At 44.4% G+C, this 22,194-nt stretch overlaps 1 protein-coding gene across 2 annotated transcripts in view; it reads right to left on the bottom strand.

The window, feature by feature from the left end:
• The window catches only part of ARHGEF17 (Rho guanine nucleotide exchange factor 17), a 158,331-nt gene that overhangs the window by 31,617 nt on the left and 104,520 nt on the right, over positions 1-22,194 (bottom strand). Inside the window, exons 2-9 of one of the 2 annotated variants that reach the window (XM_043994479.1) lie at positions 19,035-19,112; positions 15,245-15,427; positions 14,240-14,356; positions 11,528-11,620; positions 9,685-9,861; positions 7,140-7,190; positions 4,738-4,847; positions 3,982-4,067 (exon numbers count right to left, since the gene is read on the bottom strand). In XM_043994479.1, the coding sequence (XP_043850414.1) occupies positions 3,982-4,067; positions 4,738-4,847; positions 7,140-7,190; positions 9,685-9,861; positions 11,528-11,620; positions 14,240-14,356; positions 15,245-15,427; positions 19,035-19,112 (895 nt within the window). The remainder of the gene's footprint in view (positions 1-3,981; positions 4,068-4,737; positions 4,848-7,139; positions 7,191-9,684; positions 9,862-11,527; positions 11,621-14,239; positions 14,357-15,244; positions 15,428-19,034; positions 19,113-22,194) is intronic. The other variant, XM_043994480.1, reaches the window with a different exon arrangement.

The raw sequence follows: 22,194 nt of genomic DNA, 5'->3' as shown, positions 1-22,194 counted from the left end.
ATTCTCTGAATCCAGGGCCAGTGCTATATCCACTGTGCCACCTAGCTGCCCTCAGAAGGCAGATTATTTAAACTATATGATTTAGATTCATAGGATGTAGAATTTTACAACCATACAATTTGGTATCACAGAAATATTTGATTCAGTATTTTAGATGGCAGAATCTTAGCAGTAAAAAACTTAGAATCTAAGAATGCAAAAATTTAGAAGCATTAGAATCTTAGAATATAGAGTCAGAAGTATATAACATAATATTAGAAGTATTCAAGTTAGAATATTAGAATACAGAATCTCTGAAGTATAACATTTCGAATCCTAGAATGTAGGTTTTAGATAGATACAACTTAGAATTTTGGAAGGACTTAATTTAAGATCTTGGAATGCTGAATCCTATAATATAGGGTATTAGAAATAGACAATTTATCATTATAGAAGTATTCAATTTAGAATCTTAGAAGGCAGAATCTCGGGGCAGCTAGGTGGCGCAGTGGATAGAGCACCGGCTCTGGATTCAGGAGGACCTCAGTTCAAATCTGACCTCAGACACTTGACATTTAACTAGCTGTGTGACCCTAGGCAAGTCACTTAACCCCAATTGCCTCACCAAAAACAAAAACAAAAACAAACAAACAAAAAAGAAGGCAGAATCTCAGAGGAATATCACAATATCTTAGAATGTAACAGATATATAATTTATAATGGAAGGATGTAGAATTTTGGAAGTATTAAATTTAAAATCTTAGAAGTAAACAATTTAGAGCAGGGATGGTTGAACTCTGCCCTGCTGCCTGGTTTTGCATAGCCAGCAAGCTAAGGATGTTTTTTTACATTTTAAAATACAATAAAACTCGGGGACAGCTAGGTGGCGCAGTGGATAGAGCACCAGTCCTGGAGTCAGGAGGACCTGGGTTCAAATCTGACCTCAGACACTTAACACTTTTTTTTTCTTTTTCTTTTTTTTTTTTTTTTTAGTGAGGCAATTGGGGTTAAGTGACTTGCCCAGGGTCACACAGCCAGTAAGTGTTAAGTGTCTGAGGCTGGATCCGAACTCAGGTACTCCTGACTCCAGGGCCAGTGCTCTATCCACTGCGCCATCTAGCTGCCCCTGACACTTAACACTTACTAGCTGTGTGACCCTGGGCAAGTCACTTAACCCCAATTGCCTCACTAAAAAAAAAACAAAAACCAAATACAATAAAACTTTATTCGAAGATATAAAAACCATTGTTAGCTTGCCCTGTTGGTTGTACAAAAACAGGCTGCCAGTAGTTTGCCAACCCCTGATTTAGTATTTTAGAATGGAAAAATATAGAAGAACCCAATTAAGAATCTTAGAATGATATGATTTAGATTCTTATAATGTAGAAACTTCAAAGTATTCTATTTGAAATCATAGAAGGATTCAATTTAGAGTTATAGGGCATAGAATCTTAGAGGTAATATAGAATTTTAGAATGCAGAGTCTTAGAAGGATTCAATTTTAAATATTAGAATGCAGGAATTTAGTAGCACACGATCAAGAATTTTAGAATACAGAATCTTAAAAGTATAAAATTTTGAATCTTAGTATGTAGAATCCAAGTAATATTCAATTTCAAAACTTAGAATGCAGAATTTGGGGGGGGCAGGGCAATGATGGTTAACTGACTTGTCTAGGGTCACACAGCTAATATGTGTCAAGTGTCTGAGGCTGGATTTGAACTCAGGTCCCCCTGAATCCAGAGCCAGTACTTTATCCACTGTATCACCTAGCTGCCTTCTAATTTTCTTTTAGAATGCAGAATCTTAAAGATATTAAATTTAGATGATTAACATGGCAATGTTTTACATAATTGCATATGTATAATCCATATCTGATTGTTTACCACCTCAGAGAGGGGGCAGGGGAGGGAGGGAAGGAGGGATGAAATTTGGAACTCAAAACTATAAATTAAAGTGTTTATTATGGAAAAATAGATTAAATTTAGAATATTAGAATTATTCAATTGAAAATCTTAGAATACATAATTTCAGAAGTAAACAATTTAGAATATCTCAATGTGGAATATGAGAAATATACAATTTAGAATCTGAGAAGTATTCAATTTAGTATCTTAGACTGAAGAATCTTAGAAGTAAAACACTTAAAATCTTAGAAGAAACCAATTTAGAATCTTATATCATGGAGTGTGAGAAAAATACAATTTATAGTCTTCAAATATAGAAACTTAGAATCCTAGAATGCACAATTTTAGTATTCAATTTAGAATCTTAAAATGCAGAATCCTAGAATTATATAATTTAGAATCTTAGAATATATGATATTAGAATGCATGTTATTATAAGTAAACAAACTGAAATCTTAGAATAAGAATCTTAGAAGCATTCAATTTAGAATCTTAGAATGCAGAATCACAGAATTCAGGTTAGAATCTTAAAAAGCAAAATCTGAGAAATGTAAATTTTATAATATTTAAATATAGAATATTAGAATGTACAATACTAGAAATATGTAATTTAGAACCTTAGAATGCAGAATTTCAGAAGTACAAAATTTAGGTTAGGATGTAGAATCTCAGAAATACAAATTTAGAATTCTAGAAGCATACAATTTGGAATGATAAAATGTAGAGTCTGAGATATATACAGTTTAGAATCTTAAAAATATCCATTTAAAAATATTGAGATGCAGAATCAACATATTCAGACTAGAATCTTACAATGTTGAATCTTACATAATTTAGAATCCTAGAATTATGCGATTTGGAATCCTAGAATTTAGGATCTTTGAATTATATAATTGTAAATATTGAAGTATAAAACTTAGAATCTCAGAATGCAGAATCTTAGAAATATTAAATTCAGAATCTTAGAATTATACAATTTAGAATGAAACTTCTTTGAAATATTCAGCTTAAACTCTTAGAAGTCTCTTGGGAGTAACACAATTTAGAATCTTAGACTACAAAATCTTACATGCAAACAATTTAGAATCTTGGAATGTCGAATCTTAGAAACAGGCAACTTAGAATCTTAGTAGCAGTGGTGCTCTGGTAAATATTTAACAATAGGCTTCTCAGGAAAAAATTGTGCAAGACACACTTTTAAACTCAATCTGCATTATTAATATTTTCTCAATTACTTTCTTAAGTGGAGCCAATAAACAAAACAATAAATCAAGCCCTGATTTGTAGTATTTGTCAATTCCCAAGGTGTAAAGGATCACACTGAATGAACATTTAACAACAGGCACTCAGGAGCCAGCAGGAGTTGGCTCCAGCAAACCCGTATGTAAAAGAACAAAATGAAGAATCTTATATGTTTTCAATTTGAATCTTAAAATGTATAATTTTAGAAACAGACAATTTAGAAATGCAATTTGCAAATATACAATTATGATAGCATTTATATTAGTGCTTTAAGGTTTGCACACAGTTATCTCATTATAGCCTCACAACAACCTTGGGAGGTAGATGCTATTATTATCCCCATTTTACAGATGAGGAAACTGAGGCAAAAAGAGGTGAAGTGACTTGCCCAGTGTCACACAGCTGGTAAGTAAGAAGTTATTTTTGAGCTCAGGTCTTCCTGACTCTACACCCAGCACTTTATCCACTCTACCTCCTAGAACAGAGCATCTTAGGAACAAAGAACTCAGATTGGAAACTCATAGAGATATAGACTCATAGTTTTTCAGGGCTGGAGGAGACTCCAAAAGGTATTTAGTCCAAACAGTCTCTCCGTGTAGGGAAGTTTTTCTGTCACTTTCTGGATAGAAGGGTCACCAGGTAAGCAAGCTGATAAGTGCCAATGCCTACCCTCGTCTCTGCACACAGCTTTTCTCACTAACAGATTCACTGTGCAAGTGTTTGCTACACGATCTGGGACTCTTAGTAGCCATGCCTTTCCTCTCAGCCTGTGGGCTCTCTAAGGGTCGGGTCTGCACTTCCCCCTCTGACCAGGCCATCCATGGCCTCTCCGTGGGAGCCTGGCTATCTATACCTTTGATGATGTCTGCATCCTCCAGGGGCAGCTTCCACAGTAGCTTGTACTTGCTGGCTATGTCAATGACGCTGGCGGCCGTATAGCTGCAGAGAGAGGGGAAGGTCTGAGGGGCCAGAAGGACACAGTACCCAGCATCAGCTCAGGTCAGACACGGAGAACGTCAGAGCTGGAAAGGGCACTAGAATATAGAGAATGATGGCGCTGGAAGGGGCCTTTGAAAGGATCTCTCCTTTGCCCTTGTGTCTCCTATATTTTGGGCCAAAGGTGCTTGTCCTTCCCACTATTAGATTTGAGCAGAAATTCTGAACCTTTTGTGTGTTGTCAATCTGATGAAGCCTTTGGACCCATCTTGGAATCATGTTTGAAAAGAATTTAAAGAAATTCTAAACTTTAGTTAGAGATCGATAGGTCATAGAAAATAATGATTTAATTTTTTTCATTCAAGTTCATGGACCACCTGAAATCTATCTCTGCACCCCTTGGTCCATGCACCTCAATAGTTAAGAACCCTTGGATTATGGTATCCTTGAAAGTAGGGCTAATGCATTCAATAAATAGTTGTTGAAGAAATGAATGAATAACCCGTAGAATCCCAGACCACAAAGGAAGAAAGTAGAGAGAATGGGACAGATGGCTTGGGGGTGGGGGGTATTCTTTGATTTGAGAGCTCAGGTCTGAGCTGGTGGAGCCTTGCTCCTGCCCTATCCCCCACCCCTTCCCCTCCCCCAAGCTCTCCCATTAATCATCACTCACAGACTCATTGAACTTCTCCGTAGGGAACCAGATTTCCGCTTCAGGGTGGTGCAGACCAGGAGGTCACTGAAGAGGAAGAGGGATCTGTCCTTCTTGCCACCAACTGCCTTCTGCATAAGTGGGAGAGAGAGCTCAGGCTGGGTCCTTAGGGAGAGGATGCAGGAGAGACAGTGCAATAGGAAGGGCCTAGAGGGTAGGAGACTGGGAATCTAGGCCAAGATCTGCCGCCATCTTGTGCTCAGGCAAGCCCCTTCCCCTCTCTGGGTGTCAGCACCCTCCCCTGTGATAATCCGGGCCTCCCTCCTTGGCTGGGAGGGGCAAAGGAGCAGCATTAGGGAGAGCAAAGAACGGTGGGCTGGGAGTCAGTGGTTTGGGACTGTGGCTCTGCCACTAAGTAGCTGTGTGACCTTGGACATCACCTCCTCCCTCTTCCTCAGCTGTAAAAAAGAAGAGGTTGGAATGGATGCTCTCTAAGGGCCTGTCCAGCCCTGAAAGTCTGTGAGTGTATAAGGTGGAGCAAAGGGGGTTGGGACTGCAAAATGTGGTGCTCGTTTGATGACTGTATTATTAGCATCACAGGTTCTCAGGGACCTCAGAGGGAAGCTAGTCTCATCTCCCCCATTACCTCAGCGTAGACACCTCATTACATCCTCCTTGCCTGGACCTAATCCAGCCCCTTCTCAGATCACTTCAGCGACAGGGAATGCCCTCCCTCCCAGTGCATTGTGGGACTGTTAGTTCTAGGATTCAGAACTATAAGAGACCTTAGAAATCAAGTGGTCCTCCTTTTTACTGAGCCCAAATCTGCCTCCATCTGACTTCCCCACATGGCTCCCAATTCTTCCCTTTGGGGACACACAGAACAAGTCTGCTTCCTCTGCCCCGTGAGAGTCCTTCAGATATTAAGACTTAAGAGTGCCAGCTAGCTGGCACAGTGGATAGAGCACTGGGCCTGGAGTCAGGAAGACCAGAGTTCAAATCTTGGTCTAAGAAACTTACTGGGTGTGTGGCTTTGGGCAACTAGTTTAACTTCTGTCTGACTCAGTTTCCTCATCTGTAAAGTTAATAGCACCAACCTTTCACCCCCCAGGAATGTTGTGAGAATTATATGAGGGAATATTTGTAAAGCATTTTGCAATTTTGGGGGGCAAATTTTAATTTGCATCAATTTGCAATTATTAATTAAATTAGATTAAAATTAATTAATCTGCAAAATTAAAGCACTCTATTAATGCAATTATTATTAAATAACTCGCATTTATAAATTCCTTTAAGGTTTACAAAGTGCTTTTTACAAATATCTCATCTGATCCTCATAACAACCCTGGGAGATACTGTTATTATCCCTGTTTTTCAGAGGAGGAAACTGAGGCAAACAGAGATTAAGTGACTTGCCCAGGATCATAAAGCTAAAAAATATCTGAGGCAAGGTTTGAACTCAGGTCTTTCTGACTCTGGGTTCAGTTCTCTATCCTCTAGGCTTCTTTACAATAGAGCAGTTATTTTATCCATCCCCACCCCCTCCTTGGCCTTCTCTTTTCTTCTCTAACCTCAGTAGCCCTATTTTTCCCATACTGCTTTACTGTCTGACCTCACAGAAGGTCACAGTTGGAAAACACCTTAATACCCCCTTTTAATATTCATTTATTTGAAGAGATTTTGAATTTCAAATTTTCTCTCTCCCTCCCTCCCCTCTTCTCTCTCTAAGATGGTAAGCAATTTGATATAGGTTCTGCATGTGCAATCATGTAAATCACATTTCCATATTAGTCATGTCCCCCATTTTACACAGAGAGAAAACTCAGGCCCAGAGAGGGGCAAAGACACAAAGTACATTACCTCTGTGGCATTTACTACACTGTGTTCCCCAAAGGCGCAGGCATCTTTACCTCTTATCTCCCTACCTGTGTCTAGCACAGGACTCGGCACACAGTAGCCATTTTATGAATGATGTTAACGGGCTAAAAGACTTTCCAATCCAAGAGAGCAGGTGGCTATTTAATTTTTTCATCTTTATATTTCTCTAGGCGTTGAGCAAAAGAACTGGCCTATAGAAGGTCTTTTCTAAAAGTTTGTTGAATTGAATTAACAATAGGTAATAATGTCTTCATCTCCAAGGACATCTATATTTTAATAAGGACTTTCCATACTCCAAAGTCTTCAAAAGAATCCAGCTCTAATGGTGGAACCCCAGGCACAGAGATAGGTAGGAGAAAGAGAAAGGCTAAGAGCAGCAGTGGGGTCTAGGGCTGATGGCATGCCTGGAGATAGAAAGGCTGTGCTTCATCCACAGATCAGGAGGGGCTGGGGATCAGGGTTTCTGTGTGAGGGGCTAATCCAGATGAATGGAAGAAGGTCTGAAAGCTAGGGGAGGGAGGGAGGGAAGTTAAGATGGATCTTACCACCTCTACTACCATCTCCTGTCTCAGGAACCTCCGCAGCGGGGCCTGCAGCTGTGGGGGGAAAGAGACAGGGGTCAGTGGTACCCAACGCTAGTGCCAACCAGCCTCAGGAGACTTTGAGGAGGCAGATAGGGGCTTCTCCCATCCCTATACTTCTAGGGCAGAACAGGAGCCCAGGGCTTTGGGGGCCTCTGAATGGCCCCGTAATCCTACCCTCTGTATCCCAGGACTGTGAAGAAGGGTGACTCTCCAGGGAGTCCTCTCATTCCTTCTGCCCAGGTCTGCTTATGTCCCTCCTCTGCTACCCACTGTTTCCAGAGTAAAGTTCAGATTTTTGTTCCTGGCATTCGAGGCTCTCCACACCTTTGGTGCCCTGATCTTTCCAGACTTATCTTAGTGCCCTTCACACTTTGGGCTCTAGGCAAACTGGAAGACTGCTTAGAATGCTCTCCATCCCCTTCAGACTTCCCTGATCTCCTGTTGGGTGAATGGATTGTGGGGTGTGTGTTGTATGTATCTTTTTTTTTTTTTGGCAGGGCAGTGAGGGTTAAGTGATTTGCCCAGGGTCATACAACTATTAAGTGTCAAGGGACTGAGGCTGGATTTGAACTTAGGTCCTCCTGACTCCAGGGCCAGTGCTCTATCCACTGCGCCACCTAGCTGCCCCCATGGTGCATTTATCTTGTAAGATTCCAGTTTTCTGGGTTTGTGTCTTTGCCCCTACTAGATGGTAGGCTCTAAGAGGGCAGGGACTGTCTTAGCTAAACTGTGTATCCCCTTTGGCCCTAACTCAGGGCTCTGCAATTGGTCAATTCATCTACAAGGATTTATAGTGTGCTACTTATATGCTGGGCCCTAGACATATATGGCATCTAGCTGGTGAATGATCATTAATTGAATTATATTTTTGCCATCTAGTTTGTATGATTTTTGGTGCTGTTGTATCATGAGTTGCAGAGATCTGTGGGTAGAAATGTGGTGGGCATGAGTAAGGCAGCTGCCAAGTGCTTCCAATGCAAATTTGCATTAGTCGTTTCAGATATGTCCGACTCTTTGTGACCCCATTTGGGATTTCCTTGGCAAAGATATTGGAATAGTTTGCCATTTCCTTCTCCAGCTTGTTTTACAGATGAGGAAAACAAGTCAAACTGGGTTAAATGACTTGCCCAGGATCATATAGCTAGTAAGTGTCTGAAGCCAGATTTGAACTCAGGTCTTCCTGTCTCTAGGCCTGGCACTCTATCTACTGAGTCACCTAAATGCACAGAGGAGGGACTGGAATAAAAGATGGGACCTGGGAGGTGTCTGCTCAGTAACAGAGCTGAGCTGCCCATTGTGCCATTGGTGAGGGATGATGGCCTCTCTGGAATGTTGGAGCCTCCACAAAGATGGCCTCTGGCACCTGGGGCAATCCTTTCAGACGGTAATTTTTTAGAAAACAGTCCAAGGGAGCAGTGCTTGTGGAGAGGCAAACTGTCAGCCTGGACCAGTACAAGTGGCCTGGGAAAGAAGATTCTGGCCACCAAAGTCCTTGGTCTTGTCAATGCAGCCTGCGGTTTTATCAGTGGAAATGGTACTTCCGAGGCTTTGCCATCTGTTTGGCCAATACATACTATTGCATTGAAATGCACACTACTGCTTATGGAAAGGGCTAAGGGCCCTGTGGAGCTGAGACCTCCTCTATAGGTGGTCTCTCCATAGGAATGGAAACTCCTGGAGAACAAGAACTGTCTTTTCTTTTCTATTTGTACAGCCAAGCTGAGTACGCATGAGTGTGAATACTTCATCTGTGGTCTCATTATTCTCATTTGTACTATATAGTTCTGCTAGGATGGAACCAATCTTACATAATTATAACTTTGAAGAGTACAAATTCAAATAGATGTGAACACATCCCAGGATTCAGTATTCTCACTAATCAAGACTTAGCTCTAACCCAGGGCTTAGTACAATGCTTTATACATAGTAAACACTTAAAAAATTCTTTATCATTCATGTGTTCATTCATTCACTCATTCACTCACGAACTGAACAAAATAAGAAGTCAAGGAGCTGTACCATAGTATAACTCGCATCATGTAAAATAATTGTGCTTATATTATGCTGTTATATTTGGATATATTATTATATTCGTGATATTATATAATGTAATATTATAATCTATTGATATATCCTCTCCCCTCTAGTGGACTGAAAGTGTCTTGAGGGCAGGGAATTGTGTTTTATTTAATTTGTGACTCCTAGTCCTGAACCCAGGGTCCTGTATAGTAGGTATTGAGTACATACTTGTGGAATAAATAAATAAAAGGTTGAGGGAAGCTTCTGGGGTGAGGGGTTTTGTCTAGATCATCCTTTTCTTTCTGGGTAGGCCCATTTCCCCCAGGGTCCACACCAATGGATTCCTGTGGTCCTGGGTGACACGAGAGCTGGGCCTGCCCCGTTGGTCCTGCCCACCCCAACCCCAGAGGTCTTCATGCCCTCCATGTGGGCCCTGTCAAGGCCTGCTTTCTTCCCCACTTCCTCCCATCCCCCAGCTCCCCCATACATCTTCCATGCCCTCGATGTGGGCCTCAATCTCGAGCAGCACTCGCGCATGCCTCTCCACTTCTTCTGCATTCTTCATGCCCTTGTTGATTTTTTCAGCCACTTGCTTGATGTTCCGATGGGCATCAATCAGGAATGGCCGATCTGGGTGGTCCTCAGGTGTGTGTTTTAGGAGGTCCTTTATAGGGGAACAGGAGCCACAGATGGCTTCAGTTTGGGGGAGGAGACACAGACTCCAAAGGGCCCCTCCTTCCCATGTTCAAATTTCCCAGGGCAGTAGATGGGATGAAGTACAGACACAAGAAAGGACTTTCCCCAACTCAGCTCATGCCTACCTTTGCTATTTATTACCTGTGTGACCTGGGGCAAAGCATCTGACCTTAGTTTTCTTATCTACAAAATGGATGCACTGGACTAAGTTGTCCTTAAGGTCCCCTCCAGCTCTGAATCTACGATCCTATGATTTTCTCATGGACACAGATACACATGCCCAGTACCTTTTGGAGCTGGGGTGGGTGGTGCTCTGGGTAGCTAGTGTTCACTGAGATAAGAGGTAGTATGGGGTGATTGAAAGAGTCCTGGCTTTTGGCATAAGAGATCTAGGTTTTAGTCCTGACTCTACCACCTACTTAGTGACTGGGTAGCCCCTGGTAAAATACTTCCCCTCCCCGGGCCTCAGTTTCCTTCTTGGAAAATGGGGATAGTACTACCTGTATTACCTACCTCATAGAGTTATCAAACTCTGAGGGCTATAGCTATGTGAATTATCATGGACAAGGAAAGTCTAACCCTAATCTCCTGATGCCAAGTTTAGTGTTCTTTCTGAGATCTAAGATGTAGTTCGGTTGGAGACACTGGTCTAGATGTTCAGGACAGCTCAGTGAATGTGGGAAACACCCAGGGGACCATGAATAGATTTCTTTTGTTTTCTTTCTTCTTTTTTTTTTTTAAAGTCTTATTGCTGATTTCAGCTCTTACATCACTGTCATTTCCAAATATACCCAGCCCTCCATGGTATGCCTTCCCTTGTAACATAGAAAAACAATTAAGCAAAACCAGTGACCATGTCTGATAGCATCTGCAACATTCCACACCCATATTCTCCCATCTTCCTAAGCAAATGAAGGACGTACATTTCCTCTTCAATTCCTAAGCTCTTTCCAGTGGCCTATAACCTCATGAGCACAGTTCAGAAATAACAACTCCCCAAGGACACCAGCTTCTCATGAGGGTCCCAGGGAAGGAGGGATGAATGAAGTAATAAGCATTCTCTAAAGGCACAGAGGATTCCAGTCAGAGGACTTGGGTTCTCTGTAGATCAACAGAATAGTCTAGAATTCTGGTTCTGCTAGTGACTGCCCATGTGACCCTTGGTAAATTCCTCTCCCTTTCTGGGTCTCAGTGTCTCCATTTGTTGTTGTTATTTTATTTTTTTTGTAGGGCAATGAGGGTTAAGTGACTTGCCCAGGGTCACACAACTAGTGTCAAGTGTCTGAGGCTGGATTTGAACTCAGGCACTCCTGAATCCAGGGCTGGCGCTTTAACCACTGTACCACCTAGCTGCTCCCTAACAGTGTCTCCATTTGTAAAATGAACAAGTTGGTTTCTATGTCCTCTCCGAGGTTCAGGTCTAGGCATCAATTTGATGGCCCTAGGCCAGGAGTCGGGCATTTAGAGAACTAAATGGGCCAGAGAATAGTCCTCTGCTCTGCCCCCTTCTCTTGGGGACACAGGGTGTGCTTATGAGCCCAATGGACATTAGGGTAAGGCTGGGCTTTTCCTCAGGTATTCTTCCTCCCTACTACCGCCCCCCACCCCAAGCAGCCTTCCAGCCCCCAATTCACCTTCACGAGCAGTTCATAGCGGGGGATCCTCTGCACCGGTTTGATCATGAGGTCAGACAGGGCCTGCTTCTCCTTGTTCTCTCGCATGCTTTGCTGCAATATATGTATGTGTGAAGGTGGGACGGAGGGGCCTGAGAACTTCTGTCCTCAAGCAAGCAGCCCAGCCCAGCCCCAGGCTCAATCCTGAGAGAGACAGGACAGAGAACCCAAAGAGAGAGGGATAGAGACACAGAGACAAGGACAAAAACAGAGACACCCAGAGATGATGAGAGAGACAAGAAATGGGGGAAGAGAGCTTGTGTGTGTGTGTGTGTGTGTGTGTGTGTGTGTGTGAGAGAGAGAGAGAGAGAGAGAGAGACAGGGAGACAGAGACACAGCTTGTGTGAGAGTAGGCAAGAGTGAGAGAGATAGAGACAAGGATAGAGATAAAGAAACAGAGAAGAAAAGGGAACACCCATCTCCATGGACCCTGTGCTTGGCAGCCTCCTTTCAAGCAAGCAGCTGTTTTTTCAGAGCTAATCAATCAGTGGATGTGTGGAGAGAGAGGAAGGAGGGGAAGGAGAGAGGAGAGAGGGGAGATGGAAGAGGAGAGGAAAAGGAGGGACAGGGGAGAGAGGGAGGAAGAGGGAGGGGTGAAAGGAGAAGGGAGGTGGGAGAGGAGAGAAGGAAGTGGGACAAGGGAAAGGAGGGGGAAAGAGGGAGAGAGGAAAGGGGAAGGGTGAGGAGGAGAGAGGAAGGAGAAGTTCTTTTCATTTGGCTGAACTATTTTGTAGTATTCATTGTCTATATATTTTGCATATAACTAACTGTGTTCATCTTTTTCTCCCCAGTAGAGGGTAAACTCTTTGAGGACAGAGTGATGCTTTTGTCTTTATATTCTCTAGCACAGAGCAGGAATTTAATCAGTGCTTGCTGAATTCGAATGAAGTGAAGTGAATTGAAGGCCTGATATACCATGGTGGTCCTATCCTGTTCATGAACCAGCTCTGGCTCCAAGCACAGAAAACAATCACCTCAAAGCTCACCCATTGAGTCAGTGAAGACTATAGACTCACTGACCAAAGATGAGCAAATGTAAGCAAACCTCATTTTTAGGAGGTAGAAATTCTGTACCCAGTTCTTTGTTCTTATCTTTTCTTTTTTTATTGGGGAAGAAAGTATGAATTTATATGGGAATCCAGGAAAACACCCTACAGCCAGGTCAGGTACTCAGAATCTTCCTAATTGGCTGAAAAGGAACCTGGGATTGTAGAATGGACCAATGAGCTTGGATCAGTGCAACCAGGTGGGTAATTCCCCATGGAGATGGATATAGGAGAGCGAGAAATGGTGTCTGGGGAAGGAAGATGTTGTTTTTCTCTGGGTCACAAGGGAACCCATATGTGTTTGGTCCTGATTTTTTCTTGAAACCACACATCTAATGCCATTCTACTGGTATGTTGTTAATAGAAAACACACTCTTGGGGTTTGGAGTCCATGGTGGCAAAGGTTGGGAAGAGAAGGAAGGTGATGAGGATATCAGACACAGGTGCCCATTGATGGGCAAGGGCAGGAGGAGGTGGAAGACGACGGGGAATAGGGGGAGTGGATACCAGTCTCTCAGCCCAGGAAACCAAGCAAATTCAGAAGCAGGGTAGGTCCGGGAAGCAGAGGCTTCAGGGAAGTTTAGAGGGGACTGAAAGGTGACAGTCCTGGGCCTGAAGGTGAAGGTCCTCAGTATTTACTCCATATAACAGGGGTTTGTAACTTTTTGTACAGCCTAGGGACCTTTTCTTTGAATAATGTTTTTAAATGAATAAAGTAAAATTTCTAGGATGGCAATGGAAATCGATTATATTATTAATTATAAAAATGAATTATTAAAATTATGTTCATTGTCCATATTTTTTTTAAATTTTTTTTTTTTGCAGGCAATGGGGGTTAAGTGACTTGCCCAGGGTCACACAGCTAGTAAGTGTCAAGTGTCTGAGGCCGGATCCGAACTCAGGGACTCCTGAATCCAGGGCCGGTGCTTTAACCACTGCGCCATCTAGCTGCCCCCTGTCCATATATATATATATATATATATATATATTTTTTTTTTTTTTTTTGCGGGGCAATGGGGGTTAAGTGACTTGCCCAGGGTCACACAGCTAGTAAGTGTCAAGTGTCTGAGGCCGGATTTGAACTCAGGTATTCCTGAATCCAGGGCCGGTGCTTTATCCATTTAGCCACCTAGCCGCCCCTGTCCATATATTTTTAAAAACCAGTTTGTAATTTAGAAACTCTGCCTTAGGAAGGAGTTGGAGCCTTGAAAGCTGACAAAGTTCTATAAAGGCCCAGAGCCCAGGCTAGAATTCCCTCCAGGTTGGGAACCTCAAAGTTCACAAAAGTTAACAAAAGTTACCTGGAATTCAATTTAATTCAATTCAAGTGAATTCTAAACCAATCCAACGAACACTCACCAAGAGCACACTGCATGCACATTGCTACATAGGACAATACCCCTGCCCTCATGGCGCTCGGTCTCTTGGGATGGGGGACCCTTAAGGTGACCAAAATGAACCCGTTGGGGATGGGTTGAGAGGATTACTTGTGGCCCCAAATTCTACACCCTCATCCCAATGTTTTATTTGTGGAGGCTCCCTCTCCTCTCCTCATACCCAAGCTTAGGGGGCCATTCCTATGGGAACCGTGTGCCCCATCCTCCCTGTGCACCCCTGGACCCTGTACCTCCAGGAATTTGAGGAAGGCAGGCCGGGCCTCCTTGGCAATTCTCACAGCATCTTTGGCATTGAGGAAGTTATCAATGTAGGCTGAGTAGATATTCACCAGGATGTCTTTGGAGAACTGAAATGGAGAAGAGGTGGTGGATATGTATGGGGAAGGGAACTGTTAGGGATCATTATCCATGTCAGCCCATTCACCCAGCTCTGCCTGTCTGGCCAAAGGCCCATACTAACCTGTGTCACCTCAGGACATAATAATAATCATCATCAGACCATAGGAATTTAGATCTAGAAGGGCCTTAGACATCCTCCAAGCCAATCTGTTTATTTTATAGAGGATAAAACTGAGACTCAGAAGAAGGGAAAGGACTGGCCCGAGGTCACACATCTAGCACGGATCAGAGGCAAATCTGCTTTCGTGTCCTGGCTTTTGTTGACCATCCCACACTGAGTCTCAGTAGCCTTGTGGTCAGTGCGAACCCACTGGGCCCAAAGTGTGAAGGGCACTAGGTTGGGGGTATCATTATCTAGGAGGTATCAGCCTGTGGATAGGAAAGCTTAGTGTCTTAGTTGGTGTCCTGTGAAGGAGGGGCAGGAAACAATATGACAGTCTGGATTTGAATCCATGATTGGCAAAGGGCTCAGTGCCTGAGCCCGGAGATCAGTGTCCAGGTGGGGGATGTGTATCAGTGTCTGGGCCTGGAGGTTAGTGTCCAGATATGGGGGGGGGGTCAATCCCTGGGTCTGGCAGTCAGTGTCCAGGTGAGGGGGGGTCAGTGTCTGGGCCTGAGGTCAGTGTCCAAGTGGGAAAATCAGCGCTTGGGCCTAAAGGTCAGTGTACAGATGGGGGTCATGGTCAATCCCTGGGTCTGGCAGTCAGCATCCAGGTGAGATGGACATGAATGTGCAGGACAAACTGTGCACTCTCAGAAGGGAGGTGGAGTCCAGGGTGGGGCAGAGGGAGGGACAGTAAGGCCAGGAGGTTGGGGAGGGGGGTAGCGGTACTCACCGACTGCACAAGCAGGTCACCCACTTTCTGCCTTGTATGCCACTCTTGCACACGGTTCTGCACCTGCTCCAGGAACTGTTCATGGTGCTCCAGCAGCTCTGGGATCTGGTCAAAGATTTCATCCACCAGGGACGGGTCGCACAGAACTGCATTCTCTGGCTGCTTGAGAGGCTGCATGTAACCCTGGGTGGAGGGGACCAAGCTAGGTTGGGAGGGGGCTGCAGCTGGCGAGCAGACAGGCCTCGTCACTACGGAGCCCCCAGCCTCTCAGGTCCAGGTCAGTGAGGAGAGAACAAATGCCCCGGCACACGTGTGTGCACAGACTTGCACAGACATGCACACACAAGCACAGGTAGTTAGCTTTCTGATTGCACCCCCAGCCTCATCTCTCCCCACTCCAATTCATCCTCTATGCAATTGCCCATGTCATTTTCCTAAAGCACGGCTCTTCCCAGTCACTCCGCTACTCAATAAACTCCAATGGTTCCCCATTACCCAGAGGATCAAATATAAAATTCTGTTTGTCATTAAAGCTCTTCCCAATTTGGCTGTTTCCTGTATTCCTAGTTTTCTTGTACATTATTCCCCTCTCACACACCCAGTGCTCCATCTATTTTGCCACCGTAGCTGCCTAAAGGCTTATATAAGTGTCAGCTATTATTACCATAGCTATTGTGTATGTACTTATTTCCTAACATTAGAAAGTAAACTCCCTGAAGGGAGGAGCTCTTTCACTTTTGCATCTCCAGGGCTAAGCACAGTGCCCTTACACAGTAAAGCTTTGTTGACTGATTAATCTATCTCAGCATCTGCATACACAAAATCGGATCCAATTCTTCAGAACTAGTTTATGGGACCATCAGACTCACCGCTAGGAAGGGCCCTTGGAAGCCCTCATTTTCCGGGCCCCAGGTGGGGAGGAGGCTGGGCAGAGGTCTCACAGCTTATAAACTGAAGGGCATGGATTTGAGCTTAGGCCTTCTGCCACCAAATGCAGTCATTTGTACACAGTGCAATGATGTCTCAAGCTTAAACTCCACCTCTTGCAGGAAGTCTTCCCTGGGGACCCGAGGTTATTGGCAGAACTGTCCACAATGACAGTACCTCCTCAGAGGGATGTGTACTCTGCCCTGGCTAGACTGGGGCCTCCCTGAGGGCAGGGCCTGAGACTGCTCTTCCTCTATCTCCCCCAGACTGAGTTCTCAAAGAGAGCATCAAGGCACAGTGGAAAGTGTATTTGGAGTCAAAGGCCCTGAATTCAAATTCGGGCTCTGTCAGTTACTACCTGGGTGGCCCCGGCACCTCTCTCTGTCTGCCTCAGAGTAAAACAGTTGAGTTAGACGAGAAGAGCTCCAAGGTCCCTTCTGACTCTGATCCTATAGTGAGTGCCTGTGATCCTGCCGCCCCAGCCCCAGCCCCTGTACACAGAGGACTGCAGAAAAGCATCACTGTCGAAGCCAGGAGGCCTGGGTTCGGGTTTGGACATTAGGAGATACTATGAAGGGCAAGAGAAGAAGTCCTGGGATGGGAGTCAGAGAGGTGGGTTCATGATGCTGTGGAAAGCTCCCCAAATTCAGAGGAAGAGAACCTAGGTGAGGATGTTGGCTCTGCTCCTTACCATCCCTACATTTATCACCCAACTCCTGTGGACCTCAGTTTCCTTCTCTGTAAAATGATGAGGTTGTTGGACTAGATCAGAGGTGCCAAACTTGGGGCTACTCCCAAGTGTAGCCCCTACCAGATTCAATGTCATTGGGAAATGTTGAACAAAATAAATGAATAAAACTTCAATACGTCACAGATCATGTTGATTTGTGGTTTTCTGCATGTGTAGATGGTATAGGGAATAGAGCACTGGACCTGGACTCAGGAAGACTCATCTTTCTGAGTTCAAATCTGGCCATAGAAATTTACTAACTATGTGACCCTGGGCAAGTCACTTCACCCTGGTTGCCTCAGTTCCTCATCTGTAAAATGAGCTGGAGAAGGAAATGGCAACCCCCCCCCCCAGTATCTTTGCCAAGAAAATCCCAAATGGAGTCATGAAGAGTCAGCCACGACGGAAACAAATGAACAACAATGCCTTTCTATTTTTTTTGTTTGTTTTTGTTTTGCGGGGCAATGGGGGTTAAGTGACTTGCCCAGGGTCACACAGCTGGTAAGTATCAAGTGTCTGAGGCCGGATTTGAACTCAGGTACTCCTGAATCCAGGGCCGGTGCTTTATCCATTGAGCCACCTAGCCGCCCCCCCCCCAATGCCTTTCTATTTGAGTTTGACACCATTGGACTGGAGGATCTATAAGGACTCTTCTTGCTCTAAATCCAGTGATTCTTGGCTAGAATTAATTGATAATTTACTGTGTGGCCTTTTGTTGCTGTTGTTATTCAGTCATGTCTGTGTCTTTATGGCCCCATTTGGAGTTTTCTTTGCAAAGGTATTGGAGGAGTTGGCCATTTCCTTCTCCAGCTCTTTTACATATGAGGAAACTGAGGCCAATAGATTTGCCCAGGATTACACAGCTAGCTAGTGTCTGAGGCTGGATTTGAACCCAGTTCTTCCTGATTCCAGGCCCAGCACCACCTAGTTGCCCCAAGTGTAGATCAGCCTTAGGCCACACAACTGTCTAGTAGCAGAACTAGGACCTCTGGCTTCCATTGTCTACACTAGGCTACCATGGAATGTGACTAAAAGCACTTGTAGGGTTTCTTTCTGCTCTTACCTGATTGTTCAACGACCAAGGGAATAGAAAACAAGGCCAGTGGAAAAGCATTAATTAAGCACCTACTGAAAGAGACGGCCCTTGCCCGCTGGCAGCACCAGGTCTCAATATGTTTTGAATTCTGGTTCTGCTACTTACCACTTGAAAACTCTCAGAAAAGTCACTTAATCTACTGGGCCTCAGTTACTTAATTCACTTGGGGCAAGGTGCCAGGGCGGGGGGTGTGAATCTTAAAGGGCCTGCTCAGTAGCTATGGGCCAACTACACTTTTTTGAGGCCTTTAAGGATTACAAATCCCTTTCCTCACAACAGCCTAGTCCATATAGAATGTAACAATTATCACTGCCATCTTACAAATGAGAAAACAGGTCCACAGATTCGCGGATTCTGATCTAGGAGGACCTCAGAAGACACTGAGCCCATGCCTCTCATTTTACAGATGAAGAAACTGAGGCCTGCTCTTATACAGGTAGGAAGGGTCAGATCAGGGGTAGTCCTCTGAATCGAGTCAGTGCTTTCCCCACTGTCTCATGCTCCCCCCTCATCTGCCCTGCCTTGGCCTGCTTTGGGGTGTGGGTTGTACTGGATATTCACTGAGATCTCTTCCCATTTTGAAGTTTCCTGATTCTGTTCAGACCTGCAGAAAAGCCATCTCACTTCCCTATTTTTCCAATAGAAACTAGACATACACCATTCTACTTCAGTATTTTTCCATTGGAAAGACACAAACTCTCTTTCCCATATCTCCAGTGGAAAGACATACACCATTCCATCCCCCATTTATCCAATGGAAAGATACACCCGAGTCATTCCAATCCCCTTTTCTCCACTGGGAGATATTATTGTATTTTCCTATTTCTCCCAAGGAAAGACATGCAAACACTCTCCCCATTTCCACCCCAATGCCCAATTTTTCTCCCTTTACCCCTTCCTGCCCCTTAGGTCAGGGAAGGCCAGAGTTATACTCTTAGATATCAGGCCATAGGGGTGGTAGCAGGGATGGGGGTACTCTTACCTAAGACAGAATGGATAAACAACAGAGTCCCTTGCCCTGTCCCTGGGCCCCTCACCTGCATGAGCGTCCGAAGGGATTCCACATATGACTGTTCTGTGTCCAATAGTGTCATGATGACATGTTTTCTCATGTCCTGAAAGAGAGGAGAGAATGGGAAAGGGTAAGACTTCATTATGGGGAGGTCTCTTTTCATCATTACCATTGCTCAGGACTAGGAATGGGCAGAAAAGTTCCCCTTTGGCTCAGTCCTTCGAACCAATCCCCTTCCTCTGTTATTTTTTTCCTATTCCTCTTGGGCTCTTGTGTATCCTTGCTAGGCATTAAGAACCATCTTGACTGTCATATGAACATGATTAGGACATAAACTTTGTAAGGTGACACATGATGGGTACACCAGAGTTACAGAATCCAGCCTGGTCGAACTGAAGTGATGGTGGTGGTGGTGATGGCGACATTTGATGTTTTGAAAAATATTTTGTTATTCAAATAATATTTTATTATTTTTCCCAGTTATATGTAAAGAGAATATTTAACATTCATTTAAAAATTTTTTTAGTTCCAAATTCTCTCCCTCTCCCTCTTCCCTCTTAAGTCCCTGATATTGGAAGCAATTTGATGCAATAGACTTTTTTTTTTTTGGTAGGGCAATGAGGGTTAAATGACTTGCCCAGGGTCACACAGCTAGTAAATGTCAAGTGTCTAAGGCTGAATTTGAAGTCAGGTCCTCCTAAATCCAAGGCTAGTGCTTTATCCACTGTGCCACCTAGCTGCCCCCTGCAATACACTTTTGAGATCAGTGCAAGTATTATTATGCCTACTTTACAGATTGGGAAACTGAGGCTCAGAGTGGTAAGGTGACTTTCCCAGAATAATATAGATAGAGAGGAGCAGGTTTAAGATTCAAGAACTCAGATCTGATTTCCAAACTAGGGTCCCCCCCATTATATCATGATGACCTTTATGGGGTCTGGTTCCTAGGATCCTTGAACCCTAGAATCTCAGAGCTGAAAGGAACCTTAGGGGGTATCTTGTCCAACTTCCATCTGAGTCACAGTTCCCTCTTCTACATCCCCAACAAATGGATGTCCAGCTTTCTCTTGGAGACTTCTAGTGATGGGGAACTCACTGCTTCCCTAGGCAGTCTTTGGGACAACCCTCTTTGTGATGTTTTTCCTTCATCCACTCAAAATCTGCCTCTTGGCAACTTCCACCTAAGGTTCCTGCTTCTACCCTCTCTGGGTAGACTCCTCTGGGGTCAAACAAAACAAGCCTAATCTCTCTCTGGAATGCTAGAGCTCAAAAGACCTAAAAAGCTCTCAAGTCAGGCCTCCTCCTCACCCAGTCTTTTCTTCTCCAGAAGAAACATCCCTAGTTCTTCCAACCCACTTACACTGTGACCTGGTCTCCAGACCTGGTCATACCGTGTCCTCTGGACACTCCTCAGCTTGGCAACATCTTTCCAAAAAGGGGAGCTCAGAACGGAACACGTGGTCTGCCCAGGACACTAGCTGTACAATCCTAAGATGTCAGAGCTGGGAGGGACCCAAGACATCAGCTAGGACAGGGGTATCGAACATGACCAGTGGGTCACAACACTCCCGAGTGCTGCCTGAGCCAGAGTAAAATGAAATTAGGAGACGTTTAACAAAATAAATAAAAATACAATAAAACATAAATAATATTCTATTTTAGGGGCAGCTAGGTGGCACAGTAGATAGAGCACCAGCCCTGGATTCAGGAGGACCCGAGTTCAAATCCAACCTCAGATACTTGACACTTACTAGCTGTGTGACCTTGGGCAAGTCACTTAAACCTTATTGCCCTGCAAAAAAAAAACAAACCCCAACCAACCCAAAAACCCATAAAAATCCTATTTTAATAAATCAATTGACTTATTGACTACAATGGACTCAATTGACTAAGTCAATATGTGGGCCTAAGGAACCTTATGAATGAATTAGTGGTCTCTGTTTTTCCTATTTGAGTTTGGTACTAATGATTGGATTATAATCTTTGAATTTTACAGAAGAAGAAACCAAATCCCAGAGAGGTCAAGAAGAAGAGCCAAGATTCAAATCCAGAGCCTCTGCCTCCAAAACACAGTGCTCCTTCTACCCTACCACCCACTGTGTGCTCAAAGCCAACCTTCTCCAGGGAGTCCTCCCTGATTGCTCTAGCCCACCTTGGCCTCTGAGCTCTGGCAGCCCAGACTCAGTCTCCCTCTAGGCACTTACTGAGCCCTGACTGGGACAGCCAACCTTGCTCCACCCCTGAGTCTCATTTCCTCAGCCAGAAGGAGGATTCTCAGTAGGGAGGACCCAACAACTTGATCCTTTGAACTCCAGTGCGGTGGGAGGGGGCTAAGTCAGATAACAAGCCTCCTTTGCTTTGTTCTCTACTGGTCAAAGTCCCCATCCCAACCAAGTAAAAATGTTTTGGGCCCATCTGGACCCCAAATGGCTCCCTCTTAACATCAGTAGAGAACAGAGGAGGCAGATTGAGGGCTGGAAGGGAGGGACTTTAGAAGTTATCAGTTGTGACCTTTTCATTTGACAGGTGAGGAAGGTGAGGCCCAGAGAGGTTAAGTGATCTGTCTGGGGTCACACTATGATAAAGGCAGAATAATGTCAATTCAAGTCTTCCTGAATCGATTGACTGCCTCTCATGTGGGACTGAGGCAGGGAGTGATGTTTGAGAATCCGGGATGTGTGCATGTATGTGTGCGTGTGTGTATGTCTGTGCATGGCTGTGTGTCTATATGTAAGGACTTTAGCCTCCAGGAGAAACTGGCTGTCATCAGGTGGACAACAGGCCCTGTGCCATTCCTCAGTCATCCAAGCCATCCCCCTGCCCTTTGGGCTGGGCTGGATACTGACATCTTACACACCAGGAAGCTGCTGCCCAGGAAAGATATTTTTTCCAGCCTCCCCTGGTTGTCCTTCCCAGAGGAGCCTAAGAAGTGCCCCCCCCCCCCTGGAATCTAATTTGAATTCTTCCTAATGTGGATCAGGGGCTCACTTCTTCTTATCTTGCCCCATGGCCATCTTTTGTGCCTGAAGAACAATACTGCCCTCCTGGGGTGGTTTTTTTTTTTTTTTTTAGTGAGGCAATTGGGGTTAAGTGACTTGCCCAGGGTCACACAGCTAGTAAGTGTTAAGTGTCTGAGGCTGGATTTGAACCCAGGTACTCCTGACTCCAAGGCCGGTGCTCTATCC

This window comes from Dromiciops gliroides, chromosome 3 (assembly GCF_019393635.1).
Source record: "Dromiciops gliroides isolate mDroGli1 chromosome 3, mDroGli1.pri, whole genome shotgun sequence".
NCBI lineage: Eukaryota > Metazoa > Chordata > Mammalia > Microbiotheria > Microbiotheriidae > Dromiciops > Dromiciops gliroides.
Note: the sequence above shows the minus strand (reverse complement) of the source record. Positions and strands in the feature narration are given on the sequence as shown.